The sequence below is a fragment of the Camelina sativa genome, chromosome 13, assembly GCF_030686135.1.
Source record: "Camelina sativa cultivar CO46 ecotype springtype chromosome 13, ASM3068613v1".
Taxonomy (NCBI): Eukaryota; Viridiplantae; Streptophyta; class Magnoliopsida; order Brassicales; family Brassicaceae; genus Camelina; species Camelina sativa.
In genome coordinates this window covers 2945665-2962397 of record NC_141892.1, presented here as the reverse complement: position 1 = coordinate 2962397, position 16733 = coordinate 2945665, and the positions used below count along the sequence as shown (strand labels likewise).

Sequence of the window (16733 nt, the reverse complement as noted above, 5' to 3'; positions counted from 1 at the left end):
AGTAAGAATTATCTATTTTTGTGATGAGCTTTTTCTAAAGATATCTTCATAGTCTTTTTACTCGCAACTACTGTCTACTCAATCAGTAGTTCTTAATCTCTTTGCAAAGGGAAAAGTAAGGTAAAATTATGTTTGCTTAGCTATGAATTTCTGATTACAAACATAGAATGGATTTTAAAAAAAAAGGTAGACTTTACAGTAATTGGCTACATATTGTTCAACGACAAGTAACAAAGAAAGAGAACCTAAGGAACTTTCAAAAAAACATTCAAGAGTTAGGTAGTAGTAAACTTTCATGTTTTCTTGAAAAATTTCCCACCTTTACCACCAATTCCGGTCTCTGTAAGGCTTGAAGAGAGATGCGATCTGGTGTCTGGTCTCCACTGCAATTCCACTAAAGCTGAGAACAGAGCTGACAGCGACGGAGAGACTTCTGAATCTTTTATGTTCTTGCACGAAACCACTTTCAGATGTTCTAGCTCGTGCCAATGTAGAATCACTGATTCTAGACCTGATGTTGTTAGCAATGAGCATCCTTCCAGATACAGTAGCTTAACTCTCCTGCAAGTCCAACAGACAATGAAATTAGCAAAACGATTCAAACTTTATGATTATCGACAAGATCTAACGGGTTTACTAATGAAATTGGCTAACGGCTGCAACTTTTAAGATCACATTGTTCCTAAAGATTCATATGGTGCTACCAAACACGAATGGGTCCAGTTATCAAACATCAAAAGCACAAAAAGGGAATATAAAGTTTTTAAGTACCCGAAAGCTGCTGCTGCCAAGCTGAAGATATCATTATCCAATCCCCAACAATCTTGAAAAACAATCTCTCTCGCCGCTTCACATATCTTAAACAAAGCCTTTACGGTATTCTTATCTCTTAACTGACACTTCTCCAACTGCAATCGCTCGAGAGCAGGACAACAACAACTTAAGCACTCATCTGGATCATTATCGATCTTTTTACAAGACACGAGTTTCAGCGTCTTGAGATTCTCACAATAACGAAGCCCTTCAAGCCAACCCGACTCCATCTTGTGATCACAAACAGTAAGTTCCTCAAGCATTTGACAACATTGGCCTATTTCTTTAATCCCATCAAACCCTCCCTCACATCCAACAAGCTCAAGCTTCACCAGTCTCTTGCACCCTTGAGCCAAAATCATAAGACCGATATCCGAAACCAGAGAGTGATACAAATCATCAACATTCACAACCAATTTCAAGATCTGCAGATTCTCAAACGCACCAATGCCAAGCAAAACACTATCAGAACACTTGTGCAATTCGAGTTCTTGCAACATGGAACACTCTTCAGCTACATTCAACAACCCTAGTTCACTAGTATTGGTCACAACTAGTTTCCTGAGATTAGAGCAGCCACCAGCAAGGGCTTTGAGCCCTCTATCAACTACCTCAACAGACAACAGATTCTCCTCGAAGAAACTCCAACTCTGATAAGACCCTACATCAACAGTAAACGAAACTATCCTGTGGTTAACTAAAATACCTGAATTTGGCGGCGAAATCAAACACCCACTGACCAAATCAACAGTATCCAGATTGGGAAACCTCGAGATCAGCCGACCAGACGCTAGAAACCCCCAATCAGATAACCTAAGAGACCGTACAAGACTACCATGGAGTTTAAACCATCTCTTGCAGACCAAGGAGAGATTTTTCCGGTGAGATTTAGGGATTTTTTCAATGATTCTGATGAGAATGAGGTCAGGTAAGAGAAGCGTGAAATCAGGAGGGAGTAGGGTTTTGGATTTGGAGATTGGAGGGGTCAAAGACTGAAACTTTGCGGCGAAATCAAGCGGAGAAGAAGACAATAAATGGTGATGGTTAACCCAAAGTTCAGACCAGCTCGCTCGTCGCTTCTTCAATGGTGAAACTGGACTGTTCTCCTTCTTCCCTCTATAAGACATAACTTCTTTACATTCTTCTTCTCCGCCCCCTTCCTTGAAAGCAAGCGACGTTCTTGAAGGGTTTTTCTCGGAGAAACAAAAAAAAAGGTTTGATTTTGATTTTTCCGAGAAAAAAAAAAGCTTTTTAACGGATTTGTGCAATTAAAATGGAAAGTTTGAAGCTTTTGCGAAACGGGAACTTACACAATCAATCACAGAGAGGAAAAAAAGAATTTTGTTTTTAGGGATTTTAAGATTTTTGGTTTAAGAGAAGATAAAAAAATATTATTTTTTGTTTTGTGTCTCTCTCTTTAAACGAAAGATTCGGTCTCTCTTTTTGTTTTTCTGGAAACTGTTTAGATTTGTAGGAATAATGTACAAACGGTCTCAATTGAACAGTGAAGAAAGGAGAAAATTTAGAACCTGTCACTCTCAATCTTTTCGTCCACTAAGATCATAATCATTATATGTATCTGTTTCTAGATACTGACAAAAGAGAAACTTCCAATAAATTGATTCAGGATTACAAGATTTGCCGATATTACTCATTAGTCATTCCCATTACAATTAAGTTATTGAGGAATTTACAGAAAAGAAGAGAGGTTCTTTCTTTGGCTTAAGAACGAGGAGCAGCTAGTTGTTGCTTCTTTACCTTCTCGTGTGACTTCACCATACTGTCGTTACAAAGATGGATTAGTATTACATGGTTCGTTTTGTTTTGTATTTAGATCTAACGAAACTATCTAAGTGGAAAGTTACCTGATATCATGTGGAGTGATGAACATCCACTGTGAACCTTTCTCTATTGCAAAATCAACCAATGTGTCTAAGCTGATATTCCTGCTAACTGCGTCCTGAGATTTGCAGAAACCGAACCGTTTTTAACTGCTTTATTTCTATTAAGGTGCTTGATACATTTGTTTTAGCAGCTTTGACAATAGAGTGTATATGTCATGTAAGAAGATGATTCTTACCATAAATACATCAAATTCGTCCATTGCTCGAATTGGGGCTTCAGTCATCGCGTGAAGAGCTAATGCAAAGCATAAAGTCGAGAAAGACCGTTCCCCACCTGAAATTTACGACAAGAGGACTAACTAACTTTGAAGCTGGCTAGAACAACTGATAATTTGAACTAATAAGGTTATACTCTCAATGGAGAATTAGCTTCCAGAGATTTAGCAGTAAGAAAGTCAAAAATAGGACAACAACAAAGAGGGCAATAGCAAACAAAGGCTGAGACGATGTTAGATTCTTCGATTTAAGTTTCATGTTTCAAGGGCTTTGATACTTAAATCTCATCCATTGAGCCTTTTACAGCCCACCCTAGTTCTAATGTTTCGAATGTGGGATTTTATGTCCCAATTCATATTCAAATCTAGAGTAGAAAAGCACCTGAAAGTCCTCTTGTGTCTCGAACAGCACTGTTTGTTGCATCTTGAGGCATCTTAACCTGTTGAAGAAAGAAATGCAACCAACACAGTTAATTAATGTCATAATATGGACACATCCGATACAAAACGTAGCATTATGGTTCCAATTACCTCTATAGACAAAGTTTTGTCTGCATAAGAGACCATGATTTGTCCACTGATACCTTTTTTACTTAAGTTAGAGTTGAATCTGCTTTGATGATCAGCAATCAAGGAAAGTAGCATATGAAAATCACATAACTAAAGTGAGAACTATAAATTATCCAATGTTATTGGTAATAATGGGCAAAAAATTTCGTACTGCCAAGTTAACTGGCGCTTCAGATGAGATTTATTTATTTGGAGCTTGCCCTGCCGTGAACCTACCACATCTCTGCAAACCTGATTAAACAGTAATGCACACATTAAACGAATTAGCATATGCATATTGAAATTTTGGATAAGGAAGATATATCTATAAACAATTGCAAGGTTTAACCTTGAGCTTTTCTCGAAAGCTTTTGTAAATTTTGCGTTTCTTCCTAATCTTCTGTTCTTTTCATCGTGCATAATCCTGAGGTCATCGATTGATTCAGAATACCTGTATCAACAAAAGATATAAGCATGCAACCTTAACAGGCATTCAACAGGAAATTTCCGTATGTAGGAACAATCACAAGGCACATAAATTTACGCACTTGGCATTCTCTCGGTTCAGCCTATGATTTATTTTGTTAATCTGAGCACTAAGCTGCAAAGGAGTGGCCCCATCCCAAGGGCCCAAAGCTCTTATCTCACTCTCAGGACAAATGATTGAGGCCTTCTCATTACTTTCCTGAAATTGCAGCAGTTGAACCAAGTATATATATTAAAAAATGAATCCAAGAGCAATAAGTAACTTGCACTGCCCATTTTGATATTATTGTCCTTTTTCGTTTATATTACTAAGGGAATTTCATAATTGCTTATTCTTCCCTGCCGCTTCGTTTCAAGATCCTGATATAAAACCTCAGCCTGTTCAATATCGGGTAAGACCTTGTCCTTCATAAGATTCTCATAATGGTTCTTCTCCTGAAACAGAATCACAATTAAGTTCTAACTGTAAAACAAGTAAATAACCAAACTCTTAAAGAAGGTGCACCGTTTCTGCGTATTGGAGTTTTTCTTCTATCTCCTTTAGCTCATTCTCTGCTTTCTCAAGAGATTCAATTTCACCCTTGGCTGACTATGCATGTACATTTTAACTTGAACTATATTAAAGCAAATTTGGCTGTAAATCAAAGATGATTAATCTTTCTAGGATTAACACAAATCCAAGAAAAATCAATGTTATGACAACATACCACATAAGTTTTCATATGAAGCTTTAAGTTCATTAGCCTTTAATTCAGCTTCATTCAAACCGTCTTGAGATTTTTCCAGCAAGGATTCTTTCTCCTTTATCTCTTCTCGGAATCTCTGAGAAATACAAATAGCGCAATCAAGAATGATGCTAGGGGAATATTGACAATCAAACAGTTTCAACCAATATAACAAACCATGCTTTCTAGATGAAGCTCATCAACACTTGATGTAGGTGATGCTTTGGTTTCAGAAGCGACTGAATTTTTCAGATCCTGCATTTCAAGTTCCTTCCTCGTCAAATCTTTCTCTAGTTGGGTGCGTTGCTTCTGTACATTGACCAAAAAAATGCAAACTGTTTATTAATCCGAACAAGCTTAAGCTTTGTGGAAAGAAGCGAAATGTATAAGTTAAGACAGTTAAAAGTTGAGCACATTAATTCGACATGACCAGTGCATTAAACAATGGATACATCTAAAGTGATACCAGTAATGTTACACTACCTTCAGTCCGCGCATTTTAGATTCAAGACCCTTGAGATTCATTTCTGCCTCCCTCTTTTGTCCCCTGCATTCTTGTATTTCCCTTTGTTCTTTTGAGGCCTCTATTTCAAGATCTTCGATTTGGTCATCAAAAGAAGCACACAATCGAGTAGTCCTTTGAGGACGAGGAGGAAGCGTAGTCTGAACAGGTCCACGGGAAAACTTAAGAAAAGAATAGGTAGAATACTGTTACGTTGACGCAGATCTTCCTCTATATTTGAAATCAATATAACTATATAGCCTTTTCCACTAATCACGCCAATAACTCGGTAAAACCGTCAGAAGTGGGTTCTAGTGGTAGTTCTCATTTTACAAATTTGTAGACAAGTGATATGTCAGTGTCCCTCCACTTATAATTTGAACTAAATATATGTGTTTGGCTCTCTAAAAGATTTGTTCTCGCCATTTTTAAGTGGCAACTTACATTCTGTATCCATCTATAGTGAAAACATCCTTCAGATTCAAGAGCCTTCTCTCAAAGGCAATGGTCTTGCCAACCTCATAATTTTCTGCAAGCACTTGCCTCTCGACACTACTCTGGAAATTTCCAGAAACCAATGCTTAATGAATACTACTATACAGAGGTTGGAGGGTGAAAAGTTAGTAATATACTAATGTAGAGAATATCGGTAAGTAAGATTACCATATCCACCAAGACATTAAGAACAGTATTATTCTCAGAGTGCAAGACAGAGAGAATAGTTGGGTGTTCTGTTTGAGGAATCATGTGCCTTGGTATACTTAACCTGCATAAACAATAATAACCATGGCGTTTGCAATATAACTAAATCTATCCATTCATTAAAGCAGAACATAAACAAGAATATTGGAAGTGTCTTTCAGATTACCTTGGTCTTGAAAAGTCATAAATGATAATCTTCAGATTGTTATAATTTGCTTCCTTTCCACAGTCTCGCAAAGTAACTAAATCTTTATGATCGGTCACAATAAAGGCATTCAGGAGGTTTCCAAGAGCTTGTTCAACTGCAGATGCCCATCTATTACCATTGACCAATGTCTGTAGAAAACCACAGTTAGATAAATTCAAACTAAAACAGCAGAGATTGTTACCATAAAACTTGAAAATGTCAGCTTTTCTTTACGCCATGCATGGTCCATATGAGAAAACATGTTATTCTTTGTGCAAGGATGTGTAGAAGGGAATAATAGAAAGTTAGAAACTTACCACATGAGCACCAATCGGACCAATGGGTGGCTTTTTAAATCTGCGGTGATGTCTCTCAATAGCCCGCAAGAGATTAATGACTCTGTCCCCTCCAAATGCGGTAACCTAGCAAGAGAAGTTTGAAATTATCCAACTAATCCTCAAGATCATCATCCTCCAAAAGAATAGAAATAACATATAAAGCCTGCAAGGAGATCCATGTAACTGGATAAGCACCTTATTTGTTTGATGTTTCTTCAGATCATTTGATCTGTGTGTTTATGCTTCTTTGCTTCTTTTCATGGTCTCTAATCTAGAAACCAAAGAGCCAAAAATAGTTGAACATAAGTAACTATAATGGCTACAACAAAAAGGTGACACTATTTAAAACAACACAAATATGAGACAGGGTAAGACTAAGATACCATAGCCTCTATGTGTTCCTTCTCTTGCCCTCCAGCTAATGCTTTATCTATTACCACGTTCTCCTCCTCTTTCAAACTAAAATTGTAATATATTTAATCCATGCTTAGCCAACAAAAAAAAAAAAAAAAAGAAGAAAGTGAAAAGGGATAGTTGAAGAAAAAAATCAAAAACATAATGACCTGGAAAGCAATGATTCAGCCTTCTCAACCTCTAGCTTCCATAGATTCAGTTTTTCTTCAATTTCGGATTCTTCAGCCTGCATCATTAGCAGCCAGTAAAATGTCTATACACTCACACTAAACTACTCCTCAATCACCATATCAAACACTGAGCATAAGACTGAAAGGATCTTAGTTTGCGAAAAGGTGGACCTGTGTGCTTCTTGTAGTCATTTCATTAATATCTCCAATCTGTCGGTCAAGCCTCCTAACAAGATCCTTAATCTTCTGAATGTTGTTGCACTTATGGTGGTATTCTTCTTCTAAAGCGATCTTCTCTCTTGCAGCCTGTTTCAAATTGTATGTCAAGTACACACAGATGCGAAAAGTATCTAAACCAAGCGCAATTTTAGAACTACACTATCAGATATTCTATTAACGAGGTCAAGAGCAGTGCCTATCAGAGTCATGCAATCCCAATATATCAATAAGAAAAAATTATTTGATAAATCCTTTCATTTGCTTCTCTCGTTTTCCTAACTGCTCAATTAGAAAATATAGTTTGTAAATAATATGTAAGATAAATTATCAAACTACATACTTAAGGGCAATTCTTTAAAAACTAATTTTTAACATACCATCTTCACTGATTGCCGCAAACATTCTATCTCTCTCTTCATTGCAGTTGATTCATCCATCAGGCAAGCAACTTGAGCTTTCTTCTCGGTTAAGCTTACCCTTAAAGATTCCACCTCACCCTACATAAAAGGTTAGTTTTAATCAACTTAAGGATTCAAGTGATATGATAAGGTATCATTGATGCCACAAATCGAGTATTTAAGTGTATAAGCAAATATACATTTTAGAAACTCAACCTCACTTAAATAAAGAGAACACAAGGGGTAATCCGTATGACCCTATAAGAATCTTTTAGGGTAGAACTAACCTCAAGCTTCAACATTCTTTATTTAATACAACTAATAAACCTCAATGTTATAGAATCCAAGAGAAGTTTAGACAGGTCATGCACACCCTGCATTCTGATTGTGCATAGCAGTTTAAATTTGAGGTAATAGATTTACTTACCAGTTTCTGATCAATTCTATTTTGACAAGTAGGCACTCGTTCTTTGAGTTTCACGATCTTCTCAGTCTGCTCCTTGAGCTGCCTATCCACATCATATACCCATGACCAAGCTAGCTTCTTTTTCAAATGCAGCAACTGTTGGGTTATTTCTTCAAAGTGTTCCATATTCTTGATCTTTTGATGCAACTCACTGATCTCCTTTTCTATTGGTTGTATGGTCTTCTCCATCTCATCCAGAAGAGCATTTGCATATTCCAACTTTGTGTCAATACTTTGAAGAAGCTCATCGACTTGCTGAAGAAGGGTTGCTTTATAAAAGAACTGCAGAACAAAAAAAAAAGAAGCTTTCAGCAAAACTATCAACAAAATTAACTTCAGCACATGCGGATTTACAAAGATATACCTGGAATTTCTCTTTGTCATTTCCAGAATGTAAAAACTCCTTGCTCTTTTCTTGACTCATGATCACACAGGGATTCTCAACATCAATCTAGCCAAAAAAAAAAAAAGCATAACGCAGATCCAAGCAATGAATACCACAAATATAACATATAAGATCATACTTGAAACATGAATCAAAGAGAAAAAGCTCACATTATAATGTTCAACTAGTTCCCGTAGCTCCTCCCGTCGGCTAGATATTTTTCTTCCTGCACAACACAATTAAGAAGATTTACACATGACACACAGTAAGACTTGAAACATAACAAGTAAGAAGATATACAATGACAATCAATAGCGAGAACAAGAAGGCGAATCAAGCAGAAGCACACAGACTAGAAAGACAGAAACTTTAATTAGCATCAAAAGAAATTAATTAACCTTGATGATCCTTGAGAACCGTTAAACTAGTAGAATCAGATATCCTGCGTTCAACAGTCAGGGTATCACCATATAATTCAGGCTTAAAAGCATCCTCTCCTTGGTTTCTCAATTCAACACGAACAAGGGCATAGCTGCATTAAAAAACAAATATTTGACATAAGTCTCTCGTGGGAGAAGCAAAACTCAGCAATTTTCCTAATCTTAGAAGAAGACAAAAGCCATAGTCGCATATGTAAGTAAGTAGAAGAACCTGCATCCAGTTTTTATGAAATCTTGCAGAGAAGTGGCGCGCTGAGTACCTCTGGCTCGACATCCAAAGGCAACACGCAGGGCAGTCAATATTGCACTCTTACCACCTGGTTTGAGACCACGAACCAAAAAAAAACTCAAAGCTAAAAAAAAAAATCCGTCCTTTACCGAAAATTACAGTAACCCCAGCTCGAGAAAACGAAGCCACAAGCCAATTTTTATTTATTTTAAAGCAATAAAAAAAAAAGCCCAATTTGGAAAAAAAAAAAAAAAAAAACTTACTTCCGTTTTGACCAGTGATGAAATTGACAGAGTCGCCAAACTCAATCTCGAGATTATCGTGGCACATAAAATTCTCAAGGCGTATCCTAAGGATTGTACCGGAGCTAGGTCGCTGATCCTTGAAAGAATCGCTATGTTCATGTTCATCTTCCATCTCTGTGGCCTTTCTATGGTTTTCGCACTCTCTAGCATCGAAGGATATGTGTACACTAATAAAAGATGTTAGATGCGCGGGAACAAAATAAACACGTGCGATATTTTAATTGGTTAGAAACTACCTCATCGTCGTTTGGACCTATGGACATAATTAAATACACTCCAAAGAGTAAAAGTTTAGGAGTTTGCATATCCGATTTATTTACACCCTCTATGAATTATTATTAATTCATTATCTTCTGTTTTTTTCTACTTTTATTGCAAATATATATATATATATATATATATATATTTTTTTTTAGATTTTGATACCACCCCGAATGGAGTCATTTCTTTTTTGACCAATGGAGTACATATAACCAATTTCTCAAGAAGAAAAATAATGAAATTTGAAGTACAAAAGTTCCAACTTTCTCTTCCTCTGTAAAGACCAAATCCACGAAACCCGTTCCCTAGCTACTAGGATAAATCATAGCTCGGGCTCCTGGTAACAACATCCGGTTTCCTTGTTCCACTCAGCTTCACAGACGTAACAGAACTGGTATCCGCATCTGCGAGGATTTCACAAGACAAAAGAACCAAAATCAATATACAATTAATTAATAAACAAATGTGCAACCAAAACAACACATTATATAATTAATAACAAGAGCCATGAGTCAAGAGAGAGAGAGAGAGAGAGAGAGAGAGAGAGAGAGAGAGAGAGAGCGTACGAGCAGGTAATACGGTTGCAACCTCTATCACCATCAGACGCAAGCATCGACTTGCAATTCCTGCATCTCCTCCATCCTAAACTCTTAGCCATAGCTTCGTAACATCCCGCAGGAGATGACTTATAAGTCTCTGTTTCACGGAATACATCACATGTCATGTTATAATGCCATTCTGTTCTGCAGTTTGCGCAGAAACAATACCCACACCCCATGCACTTTCTGGCTCCTCCTAACAGCTCAGCATCAGCGAAGAACGTTTTTGAGTATTCAATGAGCTTGGTCTTCTCCATTGTAACCGTGCATTCGACTGGCGGCCACGTACAGCCTGTAGTCTCTTGCTTTTTGATCCTCCTCTCCTCTTGTCGGGTCATATGATCAAGCAGCGCACTCTCCGAAAGATATTCAGCCATGTGTCTGAGCCGCACAGGATCCAAAACACCTTCACAATCCTCACTCTGTAGTACCGAGTTGCAACCCAAGCTTGGGCACTTTACTGGTTTATGCCAATCTAGTGCCTCGTCGACTTGTCTCTTAATGCAAGCAACGCAGAAGCGGTGAAAACAACCAGGTACCTCAAACTTGTCATCACACGGGACGTCTTCACAGCATATTGGACAAGTCTCCATGTAGACGTCACCTTCACGCCACCTGATCTGGGAAGCTATAGCAGCTCTGGCATGCTCAAGGACAAAAGTGATGCTCCCACTGCTCACAGATGCAGGAAGTGCTTCGCAAGACGAGAATCTGCTCTGAAGAAGAGCCACTTCCTTCACAAGTGTTGCTACACTGGACTCGTTTGGTTCAGCTTTACCTGTTACCTGTCACAAACAATAGGAAAAAAAAAACAGGAGTCATAAAAACCTAACAAATACACACATACTATATATGTCGATCGTCTACTTATGGGGTGCAGTAATTAATTACGTATTCTAAGATATTGGAATCATCACAGAAGAATGTGACCCTTGCCAAATCGAGCTCCAACGCCCACTTCAACCCATGAACTAAGGCCGCCAATTCCGCAACTTCCTGCTGTGTGGACTCTTCATCTCCCAGAGCTTTCCTCATCTCATATAGTCGGTTATCCTCGGGGTCACAGATGGCCACACCAAAACCACCAATCTGCCTAGTCTCATCCTTAACCACCTCTTCGCTCACCAGACCCTTGCAGTATATCCGATAGGACGTCTCACACATCGTGTAAGGCTTCTTCTTGATTGCTTCTTGCTTTTGTGAACTTTAAAAACGCTTGCGCTAAAAGAAGAAAAACGAAAGAGAGGCCACCAGAGATTACCCTAATGCGGAATCAGCCTTCTCTTTTATAGATGAAAACCTCACACATAAAGGAAAACAGTGGTTTTGCCTTTTTGTCAAAAATAGCAAGTATGAATTTATAAAAAAGGAAAAACCTAACTCAATGTAGTAATCATTGTTTCTGAGGGAGGCAAGACTCTGCTCAGGATTATCATTGACGCCGCCACAACTTATTGGAATTGTATATATTCCATAATGAGGATTGGATATATGCAGTTTCTAACATTTTTTCTTTTTTGCTGGGGGTCAATCTTGATGTACCTGTTTTCATCTTCTTATAGGTTTTTTGTCTTTCTCCTGAGTGTTATTTTGACCAATGAATGAAGAAGTGAAAAAAAGAGTTGCTTTAACCTTTATCAGAAACAAAAACGATGACGAGTGCCAGACTGCCAGGTAAAATAACTCCTACAAAAATTGATGATTTTTTTCCATTGAAGCTGAATTCGGTAACAGCAGTTTCACTCTCTTTCTCAGCGTTAAAATTTGTTTGTAAGCATAAACCTTAATTCTTAACCGTACTTTAACCAGGACATATACCGATTTCTTGGTTTCTTCAGTCGTCGTGATTGTAATCCCTGAAATGTATGATTCTTTTGATGAACACCCTCTCACGCCGGTATCTACCAGAGAGAAACACGCAAGATTTCAGATACTACGTTTTGCATATAGAACGATAAGTCGGTAAATGGAAATGGATTTTGTAGTAGCCATAGGAGAGGACTTACATGACAATGGCGGAAACACAGAAGCAGATGAAACCGATGGCAAAATGGAGAGGAAATGTTCCCCAGAAGTTCATACGGTTGAGAATAGTTTTCTCTGAGATGAGAGTAATTATGCTCGAAAGGATAAGAATTTGCCAACCTAAAGGGAAGCATTTCCGGAACGAGAATGAAGAAGCTCCCTGCAGACGAGTTTGAAGGTTAAATACAGATTTTGTTTGAAAAAATGGGGCAATTACATGATTCTATAGTTTAATCAAGCATACCTGGAAGTAACGTTGGATGAATTTCCCTGAATAGATGATCCTAAAAATCATATCTGTATTTTTAAGAAGTCAAGAAGACAAAAAGAGATAAAACAATAATTGAAGTATCTACATATATATAGGTGAAGGATACTCAAAGAATTCGCCATGATTAGACCTATTGCTCCGGCAGATCTTATCAGCAGAATATTTAATGCGACGTAAATCAATGAAAACACAAGCAACATGTCGTTTGAGCGCTGAAGTTCATTCTCTGTTCCAACTGCATGTAAAAATGCCTCGGAGGTTCCTGACAAAATAAAAGTAACAGATTGAAATATCAAATATGCAACTAGTAGCCACCAAAAGAAGAAGCTTAACAAGTCCACAAGCACTAGTTGATCTAGTTATGATCACTAACCGTTCATGGCCAGGACGATGATGTAGAGACAATAAAACTGTAGGGCCAAGGAAGCTTCTCCATCGCTCCATTTTTCACCATACAACAATCTGATGAGAGAGTATGAATAACTCGGGCCAAATGCCATAAATATAAGACCTAGAAATTCCCAGAATGTTCACGTTTTCAAAAAAATTACCAGAGATTAGATACAAATCTTATCTACACTAAGATACAAAACAATTGGGGATCTGTAATTGGGTTTTGGAGACTCTGGAATAGATAGGAATATACCTATCAATATCACAAACTTCAAGGCCTCGGTCAAGCAAATTCCAAGTTTCTTTTTCCTTTCTTGATGATTACCTGTCAGAGGGGAGAGAGACACACTCAAATAAAAATCATATATGGTAATGAACAGTCAGAATCTTGGGAGATAAATTATCTACACCAAAGTCATGAAACATCAAACCCAAAATTTATTACATACTTAACTACACTAAACTCAGGCGAGAAATGAACCTGATGCGAACCTGGCAAATGTAGCGTATGAACTTTCTTCGAAAGGAAGAAACACCATGCGTACAACTAAACTTCCTGGAGTTCTAGAAATTGTGTTAGAAATATCTCCAGGCAACCTTTGTAGCCATAGATAATTTGCATTTTTTCATAAAAGAGACTTGCCTAGTTTGTCGACGATCCCATATACAGCCTGATTATAAGGTGTATCTAACCATACAAGGACCAATTTTTCACCTTCTTGAAGGATCAACTTTCGGAAAGACTGAAAAGTAAATAGCATACTCATTTTCGAGAGCTGCCTATCAAAATCCATGAAGTTCCCAGGTCTGTGACACCACAAAAATTGTTGAACATTATTGAGAATGAATGTGTTGATTAGAGCATATCAAGAGTTAAGAATACTGGTTAGGAGAATCAAAGAATAGAGAACTCATACCTGAAAGGAAAGAGATCTGAACTGCTGTAAACACCGAAAATGAGAAAATAAGCCCAGTACCCAAGAAATAAGGAACCTCCATATGCAACTTGTGACAGTGCGAAGATGATCACTTTTTCCTACAAACATTGAAGATAGTTAGATTTTCAATTTATCATATAAGCTTTCTTTTGCTCAAAATAAAATGGAATGGTACAAGAGCCGTACCATGTTGGTCTGCGTGACTATGAGAGAGCACAGAGTTACACAGCGTGCAACTGTAGCGACAGTCTCAACAACGAGACGCAACCTTAGTCTCAGCAATGTCTGAGAGAGGATATACAAAGGCTCAGCCAGTAGCTCCAGTATACATGCAAATCCTGCCAGTTAACTAGATTAATCATACTGTTATATTATGTATCAGAATGTAATTTGGACTACTATGAAAAAATGAAAACTACTATTAGGAAAGGACGAGAGGAAACAATGGAGAAGACACAAGTAAATGACTGCAAAACACAAACTTTCAAATCCCAAGGCTGTAAGGAACAGAAGTATGAATAAGGCACAAGAAAATCACAATAATGTACCGTGAATCAAGATAGCTTGTGCATATGTGTCGGAGCAACTAAGATTCTGCCACCATAACACAAAAGCGCATGCTGCAATAGTAATGGCTATTCCTAGTGGAAATGTCACCCATGCTACTTTCAATAGCCTAGTCACATTTTCTACTGATCCAAGACCATCACTGCAGCACAAATATTAAGGAATATCACCGACTACAAAGTAAGTCATGAACCGATTATGTGAAAAAGGAGATGAGCGGAAACTGATTTTATGCATACCTGTTAATGTCAGCCCGCAAACAAGCACGCCGGAATCCCTCCCGGCTGAGAAACAAGACACAAGTAACAAAAAGATGGAACTGAACCGCATATAGCTGCATTCCAAATAAGAAAAAGATAGATCGAGCTTAAAATCAAAACCATTAAATTAATGAAAGAAGAAAACATCATCCATCCACGTAGCTATTGCAATGAAAAGTCGTCCAGTAAAACCAATCGCAGCTAAAATTTATAATACATGACTTCACAATTGGTTTCCAATCACACCTAAGAGACCATACAATTACAACCACATCTTGGATTCCTGAATCCACCAACTATACAAGTTTTGCTACTTTGCAATATGGAACAGAACAAAACAAAGCAATCTTTTTGTTACTTGTGACAAAGTTGCCAAAACAATCTTCTCCTTGAAGCTTAAAAGCACATACATTGGCGTAATCTAAGAACATAAATAAATACATTCGACTAGTAAGTCAACGATTCGTTACCGCATAGTCTTTTTCGGTGAGATGCCTCACGATCCATGAATTGAATACGAACGGGATGCTTCTGGATATAAACTGTGTAGCTAATTCCAACAAATTCAATCCACAAGAAGAAACAGGTAATTTATAAGCTAAAATTTCAAAAGAGAGAATAAGAAAACACACAAAGGAAGACGAACCTAGTAAATACTTGAACGTGCGCGAGAGATTAACTTTGTCACTATTGGTAGCCATTGTTGGAGAATGCAGAACTCAAAGTTCCTCGTTGGGTCAACGACTTTTCAAATTGAACGAATCCAGATAACTTTGATCTGAAAGGATCTTGATTTCAACTAATGGATTAAAAAAACATGATCACAAACATAAACTACCCAAATCGTTGATTTTGATTGTTAGGGTTCAGATTTGGGGATTTTTTTATTAACAAGAAATTGCGTAAAATAAAAATAAAAACAAAAAATTATGTCAGATGTGGGATTTGAACCCACGCCCTCTTACGAAGACCAGAACTTGAGTCTGGCGCCTTAGACCACTCGGCCAACCTGACTTCTTTATTATAACATGAGTATTAAAATTTATATTCTTCTAAACATATAAATTTGTGACTTTTTTTTTTTTTTTTTGACTTGAAATTGTTGAAACGAGCCAAAAAGTACATGAAGGAAAACTACACTGACGTGTCACTACTAACCCCACAACATGTTAAAGATCATATTCACCAGATACTTGTAGAGGCGATAACCCTCGATGTGTGTTCACAGTTCACCTCGTCATGGCTAGTCAGTGAAACACGATTTTGGTAAATACTTTTCATACCTGAAATAAAGTGAAGAATATAAAGTTCCATCTATTGAGCCAAGGGTACGAGAGATGTCTTACAAGAACTAAAATAAGTGAATATTTTAAGTTCTCTTCCTTTCTTTTTCAGTAATATCATATTACATAACATACCGATCTACAATTGCGCTCCACATATAAGTGATGATAACTTTATATATATCGACCTTATTGTAGAGTACGAATTACTTCCTCTTTTTTTTTGCAGGTTGATTCTTTTCTTAGGAGTATGAACTACTTACATATCACATTGGGACCATAAAAATGAAACCGCCGACCAACGTTTCAGTTTCATTATATTTATTTTGGGCCATGCACTTAATATATAATGTGAGAGTAGTATAATATAAGAATAATTTGTTTTCGGTTTTATATTGGTCCTACTTCAAATGTCTTATTCAATATGTAATGCTGAAGAAAATCCATACGTTTCACCTTCTGGAATCTCAGTTTAAGGTTAGTTTAGTACTCTCTTTCTCTTTTTTTTGTTGTCCTTCTAAAAGTTAAAATTTGTGTCATAATACTTATCAATTTAGATTTTCAATGCAAATGTTTTGTAAATATTCCAATTTTATCCAACTGTTTTAATGTTTTAACTAATCAAAAGATTAGAAAATATATTTTTTAAAAATATAAAACAATAAAATTAATGGTTTTCTTTATAAAAC

At 37.1% G+C, this 16733-nt stretch overlaps 3 protein-coding genes, 1 non-coding gene and 1 pseudogene across 8 annotated transcripts; all 5 read right to left on the bottom strand.

Moving 5' to 3' along the window:
• Positions 1–116: 116 nt before the first annotated feature.
• On the bottom strand, positions 117–2358 carry LOC104734790 (F-box protein At5g07670-like). The gene is made up of 2 exons (XM_010454431.3): positions 772–2358; positions 117–561 (listed from the first exon to the last, which is right to left on the bottom strand). Exons 1-2 carry the CDS (start codon positions 1938–1940, stop codon positions 294–296), a joined length of 1437 nt encoding a protein of 478 aa, XP_010452733.1. The 5' UTR covers positions 1941–2358; the 3' UTR covers positions 117–293.
• On the bottom strand, positions 2358–9629 carry LOC104737880 (structural maintenance of chromosomes protein 6A-like; annotated as a pseudogene). The gene is made up of 28 exons (XR_015577954.1): positions 9406–9629; positions 9125–9230; positions 8872–9005; positions 8644–8699; positions 8453–8539; positions 8050–8370; positions 7602–7721; positions 7177–7311; positions 6985–7061; positions 6805–6880; positions 6617–6692; positions 6401–6505; positions 6063–6232; positions 5858–5960; positions 5635–5751; positions 5176–5376; positions 4870–5001; positions 4675–4789; positions 4473–4552; positions 4311–4402; positions 4030–4170; positions 3831–3932; positions 3654–3733; positions 3464–3542; positions 3315–3372; positions 2894–2991; positions 2679–2773; positions 2358–2593 (listed from the first exon to the last, which is right to left on the bottom strand). The product of XR_015577954.1 is annotated as a structural maintenance of chromosomes protein 6A-like (transcript).
• A 261-nt stretch (positions 9630–9890) lies between these two features.
• LOC104737878 (E3 ubiquitin-protein ligase RSL1-like) lies at positions 9891–11993 on the bottom strand. Its single transcript, XM_087481244.1, has 3 exons — positions 11199–11993; positions 10275–11092; positions 9891–10112 (listed from the first exon to the last, which is right to left on the bottom strand). Exons 1-3 carry the CDS (start codon positions 11469–11471, stop codon positions 10031–10033), a joined length of 1173 nt encoding a protein of 390 aa, XP_087337370.1. The 5' UTR covers positions 11472–11993; the 3' UTR covers positions 9891–10030.
• LOC104734788 (uncharacterized) lies at positions 11988–15772 on the bottom strand. 4 transcript variants are annotated; one of them, XR_015577952.1, is made up of 14 exons: positions 15408–15726; positions 15232–15311; positions 14741–14835; positions 14483–14643; positions 14121–14272; positions 13914–14032; positions 13640–13803; positions 13489–13552; positions 13250–13321; positions 12977–13114; positions 12710–12865; positions 12577–12629; positions 12314–12492; positions 11988–12208 (listed from the first exon to the last, which is right to left on the bottom strand). XR_015577952.1 is itself a non-coding variant. In XM_010454430.3 (14 exons), exons 1-14 carry the CDS (start codon positions 15460–15462, stop codon positions 12142–12144), a joined length of 1566 nt encoding a protein of 521 aa, XP_010452732.1. In that variant the 5' UTR covers positions 15463–15772; the 3' UTR covers positions 11988–12141. The 4 variants fall into 4 exon arrangements, 2 of the variants coding, with proteins under 2 accessions (XP_010452732.1, XP_087337369.1); XR_015577951.1 differs by having other exon boundaries at positions 13489–13548; positions 13636–13803; positions 15408–15695; XM_010454430.3 differs by having other exon boundaries at positions 13478–13552; positions 15408–15772.
• TRNAL-CAA (transfer RNA leucine (anticodon CAA)) lies at positions 15692–15775 on the bottom strand. The gene has a single exon. It is a non-coding gene; the product is annotated as a tRNA-Leu (tRNA).
• Between the last annotated feature and the right edge of the window lie 958 nt (positions 15776–16733).